Source organism: Limulus polyphemus, unplaced genomic scaffold (genome assembly GCF_000517525.1).
Source record: "Limulus polyphemus unplaced genomic scaffold, Limulus_polyphemus-2.1.2 Scaffold1, whole genome shotgun sequence".
Taxonomy (NCBI): Eukaryota; Metazoa; Arthropoda; class Merostomata; order Xiphosura; family Limulidae; genus Limulus; species Limulus polyphemus.
In genome coordinates this window covers 1143514-1166023 of record NW_013665611.1, presented here as the reverse complement: position 1 = coordinate 1166023, position 22510 = coordinate 1143514, and the positions used below count along the sequence as shown (strand labels likewise).

Below are 22510 nucleotides of genomic sequence, written 5' to 3'. Positions count from 1 at the left end.
CTAAAAGACGTATTGTTTTTGTTTATTTTTATCGTGATGTTTTCAAGTAAGGTATACTTTCGCAGCTGTAAACCTTTACAAGAAAAAATATATACTTTAATTTAACATGGCTAAGAGGTTCTACAGGCCGCCATGACAGGCTGTCATAGACAATGACGGACATAATTTGTGTCTCAACATGTCTATATTTAATAGGTTTAAATCGCTAATTCAATAGCCCTAAAAAGGGCGCTGTCATGCAATAATTGAAACTTATACTTTTACTGATTTAACTTTACACAACAAAATATTACATTTTACATCATCAATAAAACGTCTATTATGCAATAATTAAAACTTACACTTTCACTAGTTTGACTTTATATGATAATTTTTTTATATTACACGTTACTTTATCTTACACGGTTTTACAAGGGTGGACTTCCTCATATGAACAATGTCAAAAACATTACTTAACGTAACATGTTATCATTTGTTTGAATGAGATTTCAACTTACATTTTACTACATTTAATATGATTATTACTATTATGAAATAACATCACTTTCTATAAATCTTTGAGAACCACGTTAGTGATGTAACGTGTTCAAAACCCAGTTTCAAGCAGAATATACAAAATATCTTTGTTCTTTCGAACTGGGGTCATTATCAATGAAAGCATACAATCACGAAACACACAGACAAATTTCTGCATTTTGTTCCCCATTTTCTATTACAAGTTTACAAAACTAACGAACCCGTATGATCTCGAACTGATGTCAAACTAGTTAAACCTTGATACTGTTTAACTTTACTTCACATGCATACAGACCTTTGAGAATGGAAAGGTCACCGCGTGGTCACATACATACAGTACACAAAACCACTGTTAAAATACTGACGTCATTATCGTCTACACTTCAAAGAAGAGAGGTTGGTCACAGTTCAAAGTGATTGATATTTTTCTAAAATCCATTAAATCCACCGTTGTCAACACATCCTATAACAAGACGTGTAAGTACTTGACATAAAAACTATTTTCAATTGATGCAAGTTTCCTTGAGGAATTGAACGCGATAATAATAAAGAATGATAAATATAACTTTCAACAAAAAAGTACATCTCTTCTTGAAAGTCAAAGATGTATTCTTCCTCTCGTCGCTGACAGTGTCAATCCAGGAACTTTTGTCTTAGAGGTGCTGACATGGTGTCAGGAGAGTAAAAACTGGCATCCGTTATATGTTCTCCATATTCCTCATTTGGCTTTATATTGAAAAGATGAGGGGAATATCCTTTCTGTAGTTCTTTTAATCCCAATGTTTTTTGAAACAATGATAAATATAGGTATAAAATTGTAACTGTCAATTATTCTAATTCTGAGAATTTTGATGGTCATAACTATAATGTTTTCCACCGTTTATAATAATGTCGGGTTTTATCCTTTAACGAATAAGATAATTTAAGATAAAGTGTCCGTCAAAACCTTCCATATTATGCACTATAGCTCTATAATTCTTATGTTTTTTTTAAAGTAAGAATTAACACAATTCGCCACACGACTTACAACCTTTAAATTTATACCTTTACCTTATTAATCATGAACTACACAATAGTTTACCTCGTGAATTCTGGTTTCCTGATCTGTCTCAAAATAAAAAAATAAGTATTTATTTGACGAATCTTTGCTTTTATCCAGTAGAAAACATGATTATTTAAGACATATGATTTTGACACATCAATGAAATTCGTGATTACGTTTCTTTCTCTCAATAATGCCAAAACAACTTTTAGACTGGTAAAAATTATTACACGAAGATATCGTTTATTTACCATTCTTTGATTTATATCGGTTGTAACATGCTGCAGATTTACAAAATCTGTTACAAACAGAACAAACTGTGTTGACCTTTTGAGCATTCATTACTATAGTAAACATTACAATATTCAGAACAATGAAGTTTATTTAAATGTTTAAATGACTTGTCACATTCTGAACAGTAATAATTTACCTCGAGAAAACCTCTCATTGACGTTATGACGTCGAAATGATAATCATGGTACTAAAAGTAGATTTTGTCTGTGAATGAAGAACCTTTATATATTACACGATCGAAATTTTACTAAGATACTACCTGTATTTGAACATTTAAATGACGTTCAAATTTAGAAACGTCTTCTCTACCACATGGTTCTTCCGGACCAATAGACAAACTATGTAAGTCTTTAGCCATACGTTTAAGCATCGGTCATTGTTGATCTCTAATACTATTATGTTTTTGGATTATTTTTTGAGTGATACTCAGGCTATTACTTTCGGATTAAAACAGCAAAGGTCATAGTTATTATTTATAATAACAGATCGTTTTTAAAGTCGATCAAGAGTAATGTTTCATAACTTACGTCTGGCACTGCCTACTGGTAAATCGAATGTTGTAACTTCAATTTTGAATGAAATGTCTAATGCTGTATCGTTTTTACTTTGATTTAATTTTTCGATGGTAATTAAAACCAGTTCAAGTGAGAAAAGATCCTTATTCTGTAAGCATGCATTTGATGGTTTTCCAGTTGATTTGAATAAATACATACCTTTATTTTATCAATCAGACCTTGATACTCTCATAGAATAGTTGTCGCCTCCCTTTTTAATCCTGGAAGACTTTAATGGACACAATTCCTTCTGGGGTGGTGCTGATATTGATGGAAGGGGTCGTTCTGTGGAGTATATGCTCTGATCACCACCTTCTCTCTTCTGGTTTTTCTTGGGGGGGAGGTGTGACATTGACCCACGGTGCCACAGTGGAAGTTGGACCGAGCCAAATGGCTCTCTTTCACCTCTATTTCAGAACTTCCATCTATCAATGACTATGTGGAAGCAGTAACAGATTATATAATTCAAGCAGCTGTTCGTTCTATCTCCAAAAACCCCGACACGTTTCCTCGTCCATAGATGGTCTCCTGCCAGCAGACACAGAAGGCTCATAAATTAGCCTGGGATACCTTTTGCAGGTATCCCACTCTTTCTAACTGTATTGCTTTCCAGAGGGCCCGTGCCTATGCTCGGCAGGTCAGACGTCAAAGGCAGAAGGAATCTTGAATTAAGTTCACCACCAGCATTTCTTCTACCACCAGTTCTGAAGTCATCAGGGACAAGATTCGGCAGATTAATAGGAAATATGTTTCCCATCCCCTTTCCATCTTACTCTCCAATGGTCAGAAAGTTGCTGATGTACAGAGCATCGCCGATATTCTCGGGAAGTGCTTTACTTATCTCTCCAGCACTTCTATTTTCCCCTTTTTGGGACTTATCTTTGACTGTAAGCTTATTTTAATTTCTCACATCAAGCAGCTACGTATGAAGTGTATAAGGACACTCAACATCCTTTGTGTCCTCTCTTCCACCTCATGGGGAGCATATAATCGTTCTATACTCAAGATCTATCATGCCCTCATATGATCCAAACTGGACCATGGGTTTATGGTTCTGCCAAGCTCTTTGCATTGAAGGTGCTGGACCTTGTCCACCATCTGGGGCTTTTGTTCAGCACAGGAGCTTTCCACACTTGTACACTGAGTCTCATGACCCTCCTTTTTACATCCGACACTTGCAACTTTCTTTGCAATAAGCTACTAAGTTTTGATTCTTACTACAGCATCCCATTTGGGGTTGTCTTTCTTCCACAGTGGGCTGTGCTCTTTCCAAATAGATGGTCTGTCATCTCCATTTTTAATCCTGGGAGAGTTTAATGGACACAACTCCATCTGGGGTTGTGTCGTCCTCCCCCAATGCGCTATGCTCTTTCGTCACAGATTGTATTCTATTCCTACTTTTGGTATTCGCATCCAGGAGCAGCTGGCTAAATTGGGTCTGTAATTGGATGCTATTGCTGAGTCTGATGATCGGTCCATCCAGCCATGGTTCGTACCATCCTCACCTGTGACATTTTATTGAGTCATCTGAGGAAAGCAGATACACCCGATTAGAAGTACCGTCTTATCTTTGCCAAAAATCTTTTGAACCATTCTTCTGTTCCCGTTTTCACGGGTGGTTCGAAATCAGATGATCAGTGGCCTTTGCCATGGTTTGTAGTGGCTCGGTGGTTGCTCACAGGATCCCCTCTACAGATTCTGTGTTCACTACCGAGTTGTATGCCATTTCTCTTGCCTTGGATCATGTAGAAGCTAAGCAGTACACTAACTGTACTATTTATCCTGACTCTCTTAGCTCTCTATTGGCTCTGGAATTGCTATGGTCCTGTGATAAAGGCACGGCTTTGCTCCAGTTGGCAAGCGACTCTGGGTGAGCACTTCCATAACAAGCTTTTCCAGATCAAACATGGGAGAAAGTTGTTTTGTGATTAGTTTTTTTTTTTTTTACTCATCTATTTCTTTTATGGGGGACTGATCTGCCGATGTGTGGCCTTTGTGGCATTTGATTCACAATTGCCCAAATTTTACTTTCGTGCCTCCGTTACGAACGTTAGCGGCGGTATCATTTTAGACATATGTTTTATAACGGTTTACCCACCACCTAATTTTGGACAGTGTCATTTGTGATGGTGACATTGTCCAGCTTGATGTTTTTAGTTTTCTGTTGGCGATTGGCCTTTTTAATTCTATTTGAGTTTTTTATTTGATTTTTGAACATTTTTTAGCTTTTAACTTGTTTCTTTTTATCTTTTTTTTTAATAGAGTTTTTCTTTATTTACAGATAGCCACTTTGCTTTGCGCGGCTAAATCCCAAACAACTCTCTATCGGCCCTGAAATAGCTTTATATAAGTTCTCACTCTGCCCACTTTTCACTGTTTTCCATTTCTGTCCAGTTTTTCTGGATACCTGACCATGTCGGTATTTGTGGGTACGAACTTGCTGACACCGCAGTTAAGTCCGCCTGCCCCCCAGTAGCACACCGGTATGTCTACGGACTTACAACGCTAGAAACTGGGTTTCGATACCCGTTGTGGGCAGAGCACAGATAGCCCTTGTATAGCTTTGTGCATAATTAGAAACAAACAAACAAGTCCGTCTGCTCTGGTACTGTCACAGCCGTGCCTGTCCCATATATGGACTATGATCCTGTGATCAAAGCCCGGCTCCGCGCCAGTTGGCAGTCGATTTGGGGTGAGCAACTTCATAACAAGCTTTTCCAGATCAAACCTGTTGTTGTTTGACTGTATAGTTTCTGTAAGGATCAACGGGAGGAACTTTTCTTGACTAGGCTACGCATTGATCAGTTTTTTAATCATCGTTTTCTTTTTTGTGGGATTGATCCGCCAAAGTGTGGTCTTTCAGACACTCAAGTCACAACTGCCCACGTTTTACTTTCGTGACGTCGTTACAAGTGTGAGCGGAACCATTTTAGACATGTATTATCTAAGGGTTTACCCTTAACGTTGGACGGCGTCATTGGTGATGTCTAACTTGATTGTGTTTTTAGCTTTTTTGCTGGCCATTGGCCTTTTTAACTTCTGTTTAGATTTTTACCTAATTTTCGGGCTTTGTTAAACATGTTTTCATTTTTGCTATTTTCTTTTATTTTTACACAGCGGTTTGGCGCAGATAGCCACGTTGCTTTGCGCCATTATACCCCAAAAACCAACCAACCTTTTCACTTTTATTTAAAGCTATAAAAAAGGGCTAATTATCGTGTGTTTTAGAAAGCTCACGTTAGTTCTAACTTCTTGATTTGTAATAACTTAATTCGGAAATGTTTCTGAATGATTTGACAGTTCGTTTATAAATATTTCGAATCATTTTCAATCTTTTGTACTCAAGAAATGAGTTAATTTGCACATTTAAGTGGGTACTGCAATTTAGTCAAAGTTTTCAACTCTACAATAGGAAACAAATATATTCCGTTTTAGTTGTTGTTTGTTATTAATCATAAAGCTACACAATGGGCTATTTGTGCTCTGCCCACCACGGGTATCGAAACCCGGTTTCTAGCAGTACAAGTTCACAGACATGCCGCTGTGCCACTGGGGGAGGGGGCTCTTTTTTAAGTAAGAAGCATTATTATTGGCAATTATTTTCTTGCATCGTTTAATTTTAATGCAGCGTTCCGTTCAAGACATTGGACAAGATAAGGTGAAATAATTTTATTCAAATACCACGAACAGTAAACACTACACGTCATAGAAACTAGGCTTAATATAGCTACTGTTAAAGTACTACTGAATAAAATTCCACATAGAGACTTGATATTGATAGCCACAAAATTTACAATTTTATAAAGTTAAACACCGAAACGCTTTAAAAAAGCAATTCTATTCGTTTCTTCAAACAGACATATTACAAACAAAAACTGTTTTAAACGTTTATTTGAATAAATCGAGTTTAAATAATAACGGGTAATATTTTTGTCTCAATATAATCGTATCCATACAAGTGCTTAAATAAGTTCAATAAGTTATATATGTATATAAATAATTGTAATAAGTTTATCTTCTCCGAAGTTCTACAGATTTGGTTTCCTATCATATAACGCCTAAGTGGAGTTCACTTAACGAGAACTTATTAAAATAAGTTACGCATTAAAAAAAAAATAGCTGTTTTATATAAAGTGTCAAATTACTTGAATAAGGAATACAAAAAAGTGTAACAAAGATTTTGATGACTTTCTGCATATGGCTAATAGATAGAAGCTGCAAGTTATCAACTGATGGAATAATGTACTTTAGTCATTATTGTTTTTGTTTGATTACATTATATATATTCCTATTAGAATGGTATATTAAATTAGTTACATACGCTATTGGGTTAATTTTTCTGTTGTTATCTATTTAGATAGCTTTCTTTCTGCAGAAGCTGTTAATTTCTATTTGAAAATGTGAAAAGCTGGAGATCACTTAAATTAGAAAATCTTAAACAGGAGGCCATGGATTTTCTGGTTTGGGAGGGAGGGGGGATATAATTTCAAAAAAATCGCGGTAAATGGAAAAATATTCCCTTTCAAATGCCCCTGTCATCAGAAAAGTGCCTGCGCTAACAGTATATGTCATCATAACAGCAAAAGGGGTGATTGAAAGGATAACAAAATATGCAAAAGTAACTCAAATAACAGTATATTAGTTACTTCATTTTTATGGTTTAATTTGGTTGGGGTCTTCAATTAGAGCATCTAATAGCATAAAAGCCTCGAATCAAGATATTCAGATTACCTCTGACTTAAACTAGCTTCTAAACTATTATTAGATTATTTAGGTCCACTAAAGGTTTAATTTTCTAGATGAAACGTGTATTATTGCGTCTGATTGTTTCTCATTATATAAAATTATAAATGATTACTACACCAACTGGTCAAGGAGCAGATGAACTTGAATAAAAATACAGCACACTCAAATCCATATTACCATTTAATGTGTATGTGTATTTATGTAATATGTTTCTAACATAATTATTTCCTTTATACTTTTTATGGAGTTTTACTTCTTTTTACCTTTTTAACGGTTTTTAAATCTGAGAGTGAGTAATAAATAGAATGCTTTGTGTAATAAATTAATATTTTACATTGTATTGAAATATTACATCTATACGAAAACAAAATAGTTTGAAGTGGACGAGCTATTCTAGGGATCTTATGTTGTTGTTGTTTTTTTTTCCGTTTTCTACATTCTTTAGATAATTACTGAAATGTACTTTTCCTTTGGTTCATGGAGTTTGAAATTACTAAGTTTGTCTAAAAATAATTTAGCTCTGGTGAAAACTGAATTTATTGATATATAAATGCACCATATAGAGGGAGGGAAGAGTAAATACAAAGAGCGGTAGAATAGTTATACCACCAGAAGGTGCTCCACGGTTGCAACCGTCCGTGCCACATACTCGATGACAAATATATATAGTCTGTCCTCCCTCGGCGATGCCATCATCACATTCTTCAGTGATGATGTCTCCAGGACTACAGGTTCTTGTTAAATGAAGAAGTTCGCCTTGAAAAGAAATATAAATGTTAATATCGTTACTTTATGAACGCGAGGATGGTAGGGGAGACGCGTTTTCACAGTTCAGCAGAACACAGCATAAAGTTTTGAAACAGCTAATTGTTGGACAATAGATTTCAGTACACCGTTTTGTCTCTAACGATGAGATATGATTATGTACAAATACATTCAAATTATAAACACGTCCAATCATCATAAATACAGTTATTTGATTCGGCGTATTTGTACGTTGAATGTTGTACATGATCATCTGTTAGAGACGAAATGTCGTACTGAGATAATTCTATTATTCCATAAACAGCTGTTTCAAAATTTACTCAATTATCGATCATGCATTATCTTATCAAAATCAAGTTGTGAAACTATCACGTCATGTTACTAAGAGCCGGTTCTTACTTAAGTAACATTGCTTTGCGCCAGTAAATCCCAAACAACAAATTATATAATAAAAATAAATTTATTCTAATCATTACATTTTCTTTATTTGCATAACTCTCCAGTTAAACACCAACAGTTGAACACAGAAAACAGATGTTACGGTGAATATACAAATGAAACTTTATACATCCTTATTAATTATTTGGATAAATTACTGCTGGCAAAATTGTACACTGCGGCACCATTTTCGACATGTTTTTAGCTTTTTACGGGCCATTAGCCTTTTTCATTCTATTAAACATTTTTACCTGATTTTTGGGGTATTGTTTAACTTTTACATTTCTTTCTTTTTTTACATTCTATAGTATTTGTTTGGCGCAGATAGCCTAGTTGCTTTGCGTCAAACAACCAAACGAAACCAAAAATGTACAGATCCAACTTCTTATGATCAAAAGCGCCTCTAATGGAAGGTAAGCAAACCAAACTCTACTGGCACGTTTTTTATTATTATAATAATAATAATGAATATCAAATTTCTAATCAGACTGTTTATATTTTAACAATGTTGATAACATATAGCAGCTGCAGCCACGACCCATAACAATAATATAAAATGGCATCATGATGACTAGCTAGAAGTCCACTGTCAAGCCATTCATCATCAGAAGAAGAATAGTTGAAATACAACTGAGAATATTACTGATACTTTTTGATGTCGTAGAAAATAGATTAAAATAATTACTCAAGAGTCATTAAAGGTTTTTTTTTGTTTATTGCTAAGCGCAAAGTTACACAAAGCTGTATGTGCTCTGCCCACCAGTGGTATCGAAACCCAGTTTATAGCGTTATGAGCTCCTCAGTCTTACTCTGATGAGCCACCGGAGGGCGTCATTAAAGCAGCAGGGGTAACATACTAAATTAATGAACTTACCACTAGGTGTTCTTTGTTCGATCACAATACAGTAAAGCATGTCCTTGCCGTGGCAGATCTTGGCTGGAGGAGGATTGTTTATACATTCTGGATCCACATCTGACAAACATTGTACACATCGAATTCCTGCCACTGAAAGTAGTTAGGATACACGATAACTATAACATGTAAACAAATTATGAACTACAAGAAAAACTTTAGCATATTTATTCATTTAAAAATATTTTAAATACGCTAAAGCCTCCGCTTATGCATGGGCCTACCTATCGCCTTCTTTTTTTTGTAAGTTTTCTGAGTTAAAAACTGATCATTACTTAACAAGTGTGGCTATGTTCTTTTAAGGAAGGCTTTAAGCAGTATGTTGACATGTTAACGTTTCATATGGATTACTTCTGCATTTTCCCTGGTTTTGGAATCGAGTTCTCTGAATTATGTGCCAAGTTCTTTATTCGAACTCAGCAGAGTGTCTAAAACATCGTCCCAAAAACTAGTCAGATGACAGGAGTTGTCCATATGAAATTAAGCGGCTATTTCATACACAGTATACCTCTCGCAGTGTATTTTTGACCAAAGATTTATAGTGCAGATAAATGTGTATGTTTTGTTTAGAGCAGGGAATCGAACCCCGTAATTTAGTGTTGTAAGTCCGTAGACTTTAAGCTGTCCCACCGTGGTACCAGATAACGACTATTTTTAAAGAAAAAAAAAGGCTTAGATCTTTAATAAATTGTATTGATGTATGGAAACACATTATGCTAATACAACAATAAAACTGACAAAATCGATTTATAAACATGATGAAAATATCTTATTTAGAGAACGTACTACATGTTTAAACAGAATACAGATCAGTGTTCTATTGAGACATATATGCTCTCTACAGAAAATATTTTCATTAGGTTTATAACTCGCTTTGTCAATTTTACTATAAGGATACCTTGTAACAACAAGCTTTTTAAAGATGCAATCAAAATGTAAAGTAACTGATAATCAAAGATTTGGAATTAAATTGTTTACATGAGCAGAAAACATGTTAAAGTTTTAACGTAATAAAATAAAGTTTTAGAAAAGTAATTAAATTCCTGTTTCTTTGAAGCGAGAATCTTCCGCCCAAAAGTAATTAAAGGAGTAATTCCAGTAATTAGAAGGAATGCTTAGATGAGAAGGATTACTATCAAATGTTTCTATGGGCTTTGCTATAAACCTTTCACTGGTTAATTTGATTTTCTACCTAGTGAACATTTTGAACTTCTTAAAATGTTCATAATTCTTGCACTATCTGATAGCAGTGGAAGGTCTGGAATATCCACCCATTTTACTTAATTAAGCAAATGTGGGCTTGTCATAATCATCACATTGTGAAACTCAAGTCACAATTGTACATGTCTTTAAATGTAAAAGAATTAGGGAAATACACCTATTAAACCTATGAAATATACGCGCAGTTTAACAGTTTAAACATTGCGTGGAAACTATGAAAAAAACAACGATCAAAATTCCCTTATCCTATTAATTTAGTTGCTTGTTTTTATACATGAGATTTAAATGATAAACGACAGTAACACAGAATATAATAATGTTTCTTTTATTGATAAAAGAAATAAAGTTAACCCATTTTGCAACCGAGACAACAGCAAGAATAAAAAAAGAAGCATGTCTCCAAAACATAACGTTCGATTACACAAACGTTTGAATTTAAAATCTTACACGCAAGCACGGATAAAATAACCAGGGAAAGGTAAAACAAAAACATGCTCATTCATTCGTACTGTCAGAGACACCTAGGTAGATCTTTCAGACTTGCATATAAAGTGTGTACAGTTAATACAATCAACAACTCTACACAAAATATTTCTAGTTTTCGCCATAACCTTTCGTAACATTAGTTTTACCAGAAATTTGTTGAATACTTAATGACTGTCAATGATGTTAACTACGCATTAAATTGTTCTGTCACGTAGATCAAAAATTGTCATTAACTCCTTGTTGTTGTTGTTTGCTGGATTCACTCAAACATGAGTTGTTTATTGCAGATAGCCTCGTTGCTTTGCACCAAAAGACTCCGAACAACGTCGTTTAAAATATACAAATATATTGTATTATGTTCTGATTAAATATGGGTCATGTGCGAGATATTTCAATGTTAATAATTGTTTTAAAAATTCTGTCAAAATCTAAGTTATCTTATATTCACACTATTTGCTCTGCAACGATGAAACTAAATTCTACCTTTTTAATTATCCATATATCTATCTATTTTCCTTTCCTTTTCACTATGTGATCAGTGACTCTTGCAGTGATATTATAATGTCTATACAGATGTTGAGTACGTTGTTTTAAAACGATTTTGAAGCCTTACTACGTTGTTACTGTCCATGTCGCCACGTCCAGTCATACTCTATATGTGATGGTTGACAATAGCCCTGTAGAATACTTTTCATTTCAAAAGGTTTCGTTATATTTTTGTATAGACGAGTATGAATACTCGTTTCACTATCCAGCTGTTTGATGTATACAACTTTTGAACCAATATGTCGTAGAAGCAGCATGTGTCTCTCTTTTACAGACAGGGATCCTTCACTATTATGTTGCGTACTGTTGCCTGCGACGCGTGGACGGCTTTTGCCTCTGACCTATGTGTTCGTGGATTCAAGCCTGTTAAAAGATGCCATAATTTGTGTAATACAGCTGGAGTATGACTTGTTGCAGGTCTCTTTCTGAATTGTTCTAGTTCCCCAAGTTGATTCATATTCCTTCGTTTTTCCAATGCCAGTAAGTGTAAGATATATCCCCGTTTTGGAATATCTAAATAGCCATCGGAAGACATATTTATCAAGGTTAGAAAAAACGACCTTTATTCTCCATATACACACACACACACACATAAAATAATTATATTTAACCAACACTTCACCTAGCGGCTTTATCAGTGTTTAACGAATAGTCTAATATCAAATAGTTGTGTATATTTAACCATGATGAAGCTAAAACGTTGTTTAAAATAAAAAAGTTCTTTTGTATATATCTGGAGTGTAAAGGTCGTTTTTGCTAAACTGTTTATACAAATGTGTAAATCTCTCCAGTATGCACTAAAACTTTTGAATGTCATATCAATGATCCAATTATGGAATTTTGTAGGAAGTGTGATGTCATCGTTGGTCTTTCCTACGCAAAATATTCAATGTCAAAATGTAATTTGATACATGCCGTTCCACCACGACTTTATATCGGCTGTGGTTTTCACGTGAGTTGTTGATTTGCAAAAATCGCTTTAATGCAACGTACCAACCCATTTTATATTTATAAATTTGAAACAATTTTAGAATAAAAAAAGTTCAAAAGTATTAGAGATTAGTTTAACAGCAATAAAAAATCTATACTGAATAACATTACCCGTGTTAAGGAATTTTCTGTTTCAAGTTTTCATAATTTATTCAATACTGCTATTGATAAGTGATATTTTTTCAGGAAACATAAAAACAAATCATTGTTTTAAGGAATGAGCCTATAAGTTCTAGAACATTTGATGCTTATATGAGTAAACTAAAGACGTAATTAATTTAAGAGTACACTATCACTCACTGACTAAATAAATACGTAGTAATACACACTTGTATTAGATTTCAATGTGTTATGACAGAAGGCACAAACACGCCCAAGAACAGGATCAAATATCAAATTTATTGGCTTAATATTAGGATATAATGCTTCTAGAAATATATATATATATATATATATATATATATGAGTGTGTGTGTAATTAACTACTGGCTTTGTTAGCTTTTATCTATTTCTATGACATGTTTTTTTTCAACGTCACGCATGTATTAATGTATTGAATACGTTCATGGAACAAGGAACTCCTAGGCCATAAGTATCGAGAGCGGGAAATGTTTAAGATTAATATGTTGGTTACTTTGAAACTAGAGAAACAAAACTCGGGTAACACAAAATACCTGTTTCATGACATACGATCCTTTAATATCAAGAGATAATATTATTATAGATTAGATGAAACATACATTTATGGTTTGAAGAAAACTATATCTTGAGACGTATAGGATAAGTAAGGATAGTTATTCCACAAAGAATATAATATATAATAATAACAATATATATTAGTATATTGTTTGTTTGGAATTAAACACAAAGCTACGCAATGGGCTACTTGTGCTCTGCCCACCACAGGTATCGAAACCCCGTTTCTAGCATTGTTTGCAGACATTCCGCTGTGCCACAAAAAAAATCTAGATTAAAAATTTTTCTTTCTTGGTTACCTATTTAGCTACCCATTACAATTTTACTGTTATCTATTATTGTTTTAACAAATAACAGAAACCGTTCTCGTGAAAAGAAACGTGAAATACGGTCACGTTTTGCTTTTCTTCATTTTCTACATTTCAGCTTGTGTTTAATACGAATAACAGTGAAAAAGAGAAACTATTATCAAATTAATAACATGATTGTTGGTTTGCTTCTAGTCGGTTAAGCTGCCAGTAGAATACCGAGATTTAATTTTGTTTAATTATTTACCAAGCAGGCAAGGAAACGAATAACGATCGTATTACGTGTTTTAAAGCATGTTTTAATAGTCTAACTAATGTTCATTTGTCCACATACTTTCATTACATCATATGCGTTCTTACGATCGATTTCGTGACAAACGGAGCTATTTTAGCAATAGCCAAATAAATTATCGATTGATTGTTTGTTCTCTGAATTTCGCGTAAAGCTACACGAGGGTTATCTGCGCTAGCTGTCCCTAATTTAGCAGTGTAAGACTAGAGAGAAGGCAGCTAGTCATCACCACTCACCGCCAACTCTTGAGCTACTTTTTTACTAACGAATAGTGGGATTGATTGTTACATTATAACGCTCCCACGGCTGAAAGAAAGACCATGTTTGGTGGGACGGGGATTCGAACCCGCAATCCTTAGATTGCAATTATCGATTGAAGAACATCAACTAAGTCGTTAACTTTAAAACGCCCCCAGTAGCACAGTGGTATGTCTGCAGACTTATACCTCTTGAAACCGGGTTTCGATACCCGTGGTAGGCAGAGCACAGCTATCCCTTTGTGTAGCTTTGTGCTTCATAACAAACAACAACAAAAAGAACTTTAAAACGCTAAACCGAATTATAATGCAATTTATTAATACCAAATTATAAGTATTGGATGGATAATAAACACCCAGCAGTAAAACGTTAAAAATTGAAAAATTTCAAATAATGAACAAATATACAAATGTAAAAATAAACAGCTTGCTTGGTAATGTGACAAATAGTAGTGCAAACGTAGCTTTCACAAAAATATTTGGAACCTAGCATTAAAATTTGTGAGAGGGCTGGCTTTGAACTTTCCGCAACATCAATGTTTTTCTGGTCTATGTGTAATTAAACGTGGAATTATTTATCTTGGTTTGTGTATTAACTTATCTCGCACATGTAATTATACTCAAAACGTGTTGTAGTTTAGGTGCCAACTTATCTTGCACTACCTGTGTTTGAGATAAGTAAAGTTAACTTGATTTTAACACCATATGAAAAGTACCAACTTATCACAAACTAACACTGTTTAAGGTAATAAAGTTTTCCTAGTTTTAACTCCATATGAAAATTACCAATTTATCACAAACTAACACCGTGTAAAGTAAGTAAAGTGCTGACTGTTTACTCTTATTATGGTCAGCAGCTTTAAGTTATGGGTGACTAGAAATTAAACTTTAATCTCTGACCACTTAGCTCACGAATCACAATAGATGTCGTTCAGGTTGAGAGAACTAGTTTGTTTTGGAATTAAGCACAAAGCTACACAATGGGCTATCTATGCTCTGCCCACCACGGGTGTCAAAACCCGGTTTTAGGCGTTGTATGTCCGCAGACATACCGCTGTGCCACTGGGGGGGGGGGATGAGAGAACTAAATAAAAAAGTAAAGTCAGTAGAGTATTTTCAACTGATCGTCGCCTGTTCTCTCAGAGCAGATAAACTTTTTATAGTTATCAATGTAATATTTATAAAATTGTGTTTGTTACTTTCAGTTAAAGCATTGAAAAACATCAATTCGAACGTTTTCCCGAGTGAGTTCACGAAATCCCCCTTCGCTCTTTGCGAGGTCTTATCTTTTTTCAAGATCTTTCATTTTCATAAAACTTATCTTTAACTTAAAGGCTAACCTAATATAAAGTATCAGTCTTTAGTTTCCTATGTGAACAGGCTTTTAGTAATCGGTCCGAGTCCTAAGAGATTGTCATTCTAATGCAATGTAAAGATAGAAAGCCAATAGCAGTAACAAAAGCAGAAATATATATATCCCTTTTCGTGCCATTTGCCAGTAAGAAATCGTATATAGTAAGACTACTCGACTTGTGTTGTACAGTTAACCATAGAAATGTATGTCTCTTTTGTTTAATATTCTTGACATACAGGTTTTAAGTTTGCGTAGTTTGGTTTCTATTTCATTCTTTCTGACACGATACCTTGTTCAAAAATGGTTTTACCATTTTCTCAAGCAGTCATTAATTGAATCATTATTAAAAATCGCACAAAAATATTTAATAGTTTGCTGTTATATGTTTATAAAAACTTCATCCTATAAAACGCACACATTCATAATACTTAAGGTAACAAAACGACAAAGCAATATCATAAACAACCGTTGAATTTGTTAGAGTTAAATAGTTTACTGTACAATACAAACAGTAGTATCTCATAAATCCGATAATTCCGAAGCAACTTGTGTTTGAAACGTCAAAAGTGTAATCTGGTAAATCTAAACATTTGAAACTGCAGGGCAAAAAATAACAAAGAGAGAGAAAACATTACTTTATTAATTACTGTGCATAAAAACCGAAATTGCATATTAACGGTAAAATAAATCTTCTTTTGTTCAATAAAAAATTTGAAGCTAGTAAAATGGAACGAAAGTATCAAATACTGAGCTAAATAAGGCATATAAAATCGCCACACCAGTGGCACAACGGTATGTCTTCGGACTTACAACGCTAGAATCCTGGTTTCGATACCCGTGATGGGCAGAGAACAGATAGCCCATTGTGTAGCTTTGTGCTTAATTACAAACAAGAAAGCAAAATCGATTTGTAAACTTTTGTTTTTAATTACGAAAATTATTATATACTTTATTCATTAAGGTCGTTTGAGTTTCATTGAAATGTTATAAACTTAAAATAAGACCCAAAACTTGAGCGCTTTCGATTAGTTGACCATTCTTCTTCAGGAGAACAAAGAAAAATAATAGAAGAAGAGTAGTCAACTATTCGAAAGCGCTCGAGTTTGTGTCTTATTTAACTTTATTACACTTTATATGAGATTCTTTGTGCTAATTCTTTTGTCAAGATTTAAATGTTATATATAAGTAATATCGTATTTACATTCACATATTTTAACAAAAGCATATAATGTTATCCACGTGTTTAACAACAGTGTATAATATCATCCACACGTTTTAACAACAGCATATATCATCCACGTATTCCAACAACAGCATACAATTATTATTCAGGTGTTCTAATATTAGCGTATAGTATCATAAACATGTTCTAACAACAGCAGAAAAACAAACAAAATTCTGGAATAATAGAAATTAAGACCTCCTACGGATTGCTTGATGACCAAAGTATTTACGAAAACGTCCTGTCATTTTCAGACATTTTTGGTGAACAACTAAAACAGGTCTGACTAGCGAAAAACATCTTTTCAAGCCGTACAATATCTCTCGTGCAACAATACTATAAGATGTAATGACATTATTATTTTCCTTGTAGCTACGGGATATTTCAATGTAATCTTCAACCACACTTACGTCAGTTATACTTACACCACACTGCTTCAAATATTTAATTCACTCATGATTAGAATTTTCGATTAATTTTTCTTTCAGTTACACTACTATAAACTTTAAAAGTCTGTAATGAAATGAAAGCGTAGACGTTTTACTAATTTTCCAACAATGAATGCATATTAAGCATATTTATTACCGAAGAAAAATATTCGCGATTATGGATGACAATCAGTGATAAGAGAAGGTATTGTATTCAAATGATAAGTAATTAAGTATAGTAACAGGTTAATATTTTTGTAATTAATATCTAAATTCTATAAGAATTGGATTATTCTCCTGTAGAACATTTTCGTTTATTGGTTTAGTTAAAATAGTTTATATTTTCATCCAAAATGCATATAATTATTATTTCAATTACAAATATATATATATATATATAATGGAAGAAAACAAATACCTAATTTTTTACACATTCGTGATTTGTTCCTAGATGCAACTTAAAAATAATTATTTATATTTTTAGCTGCGGCACAGTGGCTCATAGAACGGCTCTGAGATTTTATTTTTTCAACTTCAAACTTTAAGCTCATAGCGCCGTCATCTCTTGACCGATTTAAGATCTAGTTACAGTATTGGACTCAGGAAGTCAAATCTTTCGATTGCCCATCGAGGTGGATTCCTCTACATGGTGAGGGGACCTCCCAGGGAAGGTTCTGTATTTTCAGTTACCTCCTCTGGGATCTGAACAACCACCCACGTGTTTGCCGTGCGTGGCGACCCATGAAGGGGAGAAGAGGATCCTGGTGGTGGAGTGGGGTCTGTGGCACTCAAACACACTACAATGGCCTTGAATTCCTGTAGACAGGTGGTCTTGGGGTGCCCCAGGGTCAATCGGTTGGTTCTGTTGGGCTAGAGTCAAGTTAGTACCACTGTCGAGCATTCTCAACGGGTGTTGTGAACATTGTTCTGATGCTGGTGTTTGGGTATAGTGCTCACGAAGCCCTGGTGTTGCTGTAGTGTGCTTGGTTGACATTATTGTGCGTCCCCTCGTAGGACCCTATGGTGGGTGGGGTCAGTGGGTATTGAATATTTTTCCTTAAATAATGTATCTCTCAAATCCTAATAAAAACTAAAATAGTAAAACTCCAGTCATTGGTAAAAGACCACGCCTTGATCTTATACTTATTTTCATGCACCTAGTCAGTCTTTCACTGCCATTGAACTCTCGATCTGCTCCCTTCACTTTTCTTGGACGGTTGACAGTGACCCACGGGGCAGTGATTACTTTCCTCTCATTTTGAGGGAGGTTGGCCGTGGTCGATGACATACGACCCGAATACCACGGTGGAAGTTGGAAAAGATTGACTAGCCCTCTTTCACCTATCTCTCCGAACTTGATCCTACCATTGTCTGTCTGCTATCAATAGACGACTGTGTGGTAGCTGCTGACTTTATTCCTGAGATCTCGACACGCTTTTCACGGTATCCGCATCCAGGAGGCACGGAACTCTCAAAAACGGACCTGGGATACCTTTCCCCGGTACCCCTCTCTTTCTAACTGCATAGTTTATCAGCAGGCCGTGTCCACGCCCGGCAGGTTCGATGTTAAAGCAAACGTTCACTCGATTAAGTTCACTGCTAGCATTTTTTTTTTACCACCAGTTCCAACACCATATGTGACAAGATTCGAAAAGTCACTGGAAGGCATGCTTCCCATCGCCTTTCCATCTTTCTCTCCAATGGCTAGGAAGTTGCTGGGGTCCAGAGCATTGCTGATGCTCTCGACCACAGCTTTTCTCGTGCTTCTAGCACTTCTGTTTCTTCCCTGCCTTCTTAGCCATCACGTCTCGGGCAGAACGAACACCTCTTTCCTTTGGGGCTGATCGTCTCTACGACTATAGTCGCCCCTTTACACTGGTGGAACTCAAACTTGCTCTTCATCGATCTGGCAGTACATCAGTTGGACCTGATGATGTTTATTATGAGATGCTGCGCCATATCTCTCCTGCCTCTCTTGCTATTCTTCTGGTTATTTTAAACCAGATCTTGCAGGAGCATGTTTTTCCTGATGTTTGGCACCAGGCTATTGTCCTCCCTTTCTCTAAACCTGGGAAGGATCCGATTCCTTCTAGTTATTGTCCCATCGTTTTGATTAGCTGTCTTTGTAAGGTATTAGAGAGGATGGTTAATGCTCATCTTGTTTGGTTCCTCGAATCAAACTCGCTCCTTTCGCCCACCTAGTGTGGGTTCCGTCGACAGCACTCCATCATGGACAATCTGATTCGTCTTGAAACGTCGATCAGGGAAGCCTTCCTCAAGAGAGAATATCGTGTTTCCATGTTCTTTGATCTTGAGAAGGCTTATGACACTACGTGGAGGAATGACATTTTGTAGGACCTCTACTCCTATGGGTTGCATGGCCATTTACCCATTTTTATTCAGAACTTTTCACTGGACATGCGATTCCAAGTCCGTGTGGGTTCAACCCTTTCCCGTTCCTTTCCGCAAGGGCTGTGTCTTGAATGTCACACTTTTTAATGCTGTCACTACGCAACTCCCTCCTACTGTTGCAAACGGGCTCTATGTCGACGATTTCCACATCTCGTGTCAGTCGTCAAATATGAGCTTTATTGAGCGGCACCTTCAGACTGCCCTCTAACTTGTTGAAGTGAACCACAGCAAACGGTTTTGAGGATTCCCTCTTGTTTAAGTTTTCATGGATTAATTCACAGAAACACAGTTAATCTCTGATAACTAGAAATATGACCCCCAGTGGCACAGAGGTATGTCTGCGGACTTACAACGCTAGAAACCGGGTTTCGATACCCGTGGTGGGCAGAGCACAGATAGCCCATTGTGTAGCTTTGTGCTTAATTCCAAAACAAACAAACAAGAAATATTCGACTGCATTCAAAAACATAACAATTAAATCTAGAAAAACCCAATTAAGATGTGTGCTTTCAAGCGATATATGGCTAAGTTAACCTTGCACTACAAAATATACGCTGCTGAAATAAAACAACAGTTATTAGTTCTGTCTAGAAAATCCACAATCTATCACTAGAGAGGAAAACACTTCTAAAATTATTATTAAACGGTCAGTTTTACCATAGAACTTGTAATATAAGCTTTGTTAGATAAATTCACTAATTATAGGTCAATATTATTGTTTGAATGCAACGATATAGAGTTTGTTTGTTTCAGAGTGTTCGCGCAAAATTACACAAACGGCTATCTAAGCATCCTTAATTTTGAACAGATAGACTAGAAGGAAGACAGCTAAGTCAACAGAATCCACCGTTAATTCTTGGGCTACTCTTATGTGATCGAAGATTTGGAGTTGTCTGCCATTCTTATAGATAAATCACAGCCCAAAACATGCTAATTACTAGGCCACATTCGTTCAATACGATATACAGACCCAAGCAAAGAGAATGCGTTACAAAGTTTTCCGCATGAAGTAACAGCGGAAAATGGACAGAGATAACAATCTCCGGCATTACATGAACTACTTTGGTTAAGTCTTCATTAGAGTAACTATGTTTTGTTATTAAGACAAAAGATATCTGTATTTTATAATATCCGTTGAAATTGAATTTGTATCCTTCCACTCAATTATATTTGTTTATTTCCTACAGCAAATGGAACTCATCGTTTTAAAAAAATCAAAATCCGTTCGACATTTTTTATTTAATGGTTTTTTTAAGAAAAGACTACTTTCCAGATTTCGACCCAATCACAAAAAAATAGTTTTTGATTTAATCTAAGAATGCAACTGGGTGGATTTTACGTGTACATATATCAAAAGCACTTAGAAATATGAAAACCATTACGTTTTCCTCTGGTGGACATTTTCCTTTAGTGGACAAGGCTAAAACATTAAATTTGTCATCCATTTATGATATTATAAGCAAAAGTAATAGTTGAAATATAGCTACAATAACAAGTCTTCTTAAGTGCCAAGGTGACACTTGACAAACATGGTAGTTGACACACAAGCATTACTACATTGGCTCTTTCTCGTAGGTTTATCATTTTGGACGTTGTTTAGTTTTTAACTCGATTTATTTTTACATTTTATTGAATTTAACTTTTAAGATTTTTACTAGCTGTTAGTCGCAGATAGCCCATTAGCTTTGTGCCATAAAACGCCAACCATCCAATCATAGGTTTATCCGAGTTCACGGAAAAACGGCATAAAATATTAGGTCGTCAGAAAATTGGGAACACTTTGATTAATAAACCCCCCCAAAAAACGTTTAGTTTGTTTGGTTTTGTATTTCGCGCAAAGCTACACGAGGGCTATCTGCGCTAGCCGTCCCTAATTTAGCAGTGTAAGACTAGAGGGAAGGCAGCTAGTCATCACCACTCACCGCCAACTCTTGAGCTACTCTTTACTAACTAATAGTGGCATTGACCGTCACATTATAACGCTCCCACGGCTGAAAGGGCGAGCATGTTTGGCGGGATGGGGATTCGAGCGCCCTAACCACCTGGCCATGCCGAGACCCCAAATAACTTACATCACGTATAATAGTTAAAGGAACCGCCTAAACGTCACGTTAGTGTAGCCTATATAATGTGTAAAGTTTAGTCTACTCTAATTCCTTATAGTGATAACGCACGACAAGACATACATTCGGCATGTAATGCTGTTTGAATATAAGAAGGGAAACAAAGAATATGAAAGAAGTTTATGGAAATGTTTTGAACGTTCGTAAGTATGAACGATGGTACAGCAAGTTTCGTTCAGGTGACTTTAGCCTTAAAAACTCTGATGGCAGTGGCCGACATACTGGAATTGATATTGATGCTCTGAAGACACTTGTTGAGTTTAACCCAAGGCAACACACTCGTGAAATGGTCATGAAATTGCATGAATCTCATGAAACAGTACGTAAACATCTAAGGAATATAAGAAAACTCCATAAAGAAAGTGTTTGGGTGTCTCACGAACTCTCCGATGATCTACGTTTCCAACGTGTGAACGTTGCTTCGTCTCTTCTGGCACGCAATGCGCGTGAACCATTTTTGTACAGAGTTGTCACCGGTGATGAAAAATGGATTCTCTACGCGAATATTAAACGCCAAAAACAATGGCTCAGTCCCAGACAAAAAAACTACTTCCAACCCAAAAATCTGGACTCCATCCGCAGAAAGTGATGCTTTGCATTTGGTGGGACATCAAAGGAGTAATTCATTTTGAACTCCCCAATCCACAGTGAACTGTCAATGTAGAGATCTATAGTCAACAACTGGAACGTTTACATCAAGCCCTTCATCAGAAACACAAGATTATGGAGTTGGGTTGGTGGTCCTCCCCCACCCACCATATTCTCCAGATAGGACACCATCAGATTACCATCTTTTTCTTGTTCGTTGCAACACCATCTTAATGGGAAAACGTATGCAAGTGTGGAAAGTGTTAAAGAGGACACTGACATGTTTTTTGCTTCAAAGCCAAGTGATTTCTTTAATCAG

General features: G+C 35.5%; 1 protein-coding gene across 1 annotated transcript in view; it reads right to left on the bottom strand.

Annotated features, from left to right (window-relative positions):
- Positions 1 to 7355: 7355 nt before the first annotated feature.
- LOC111087181 overlaps positions 7356 to 22510 on the bottom strand; it is a 22813-nt gene continuing 7658 nt past the window's right edge. The window contains exons 2-3 of the mRNA XM_022392983.1: positions 9230 to 9361; positions 7356 to 7908 (exon numbers count right to left, since the gene is read on the bottom strand). Coding sequence (XP_022248691.1) covers positions 7667 to 7908; positions 9230 to 9361 — 374 coding nt within the window. The 3' untranslated portion in view covers positions 7356 to 7666. The remainder of the gene's footprint in view (positions 7909 to 9229; positions 9362 to 22510) is intronic.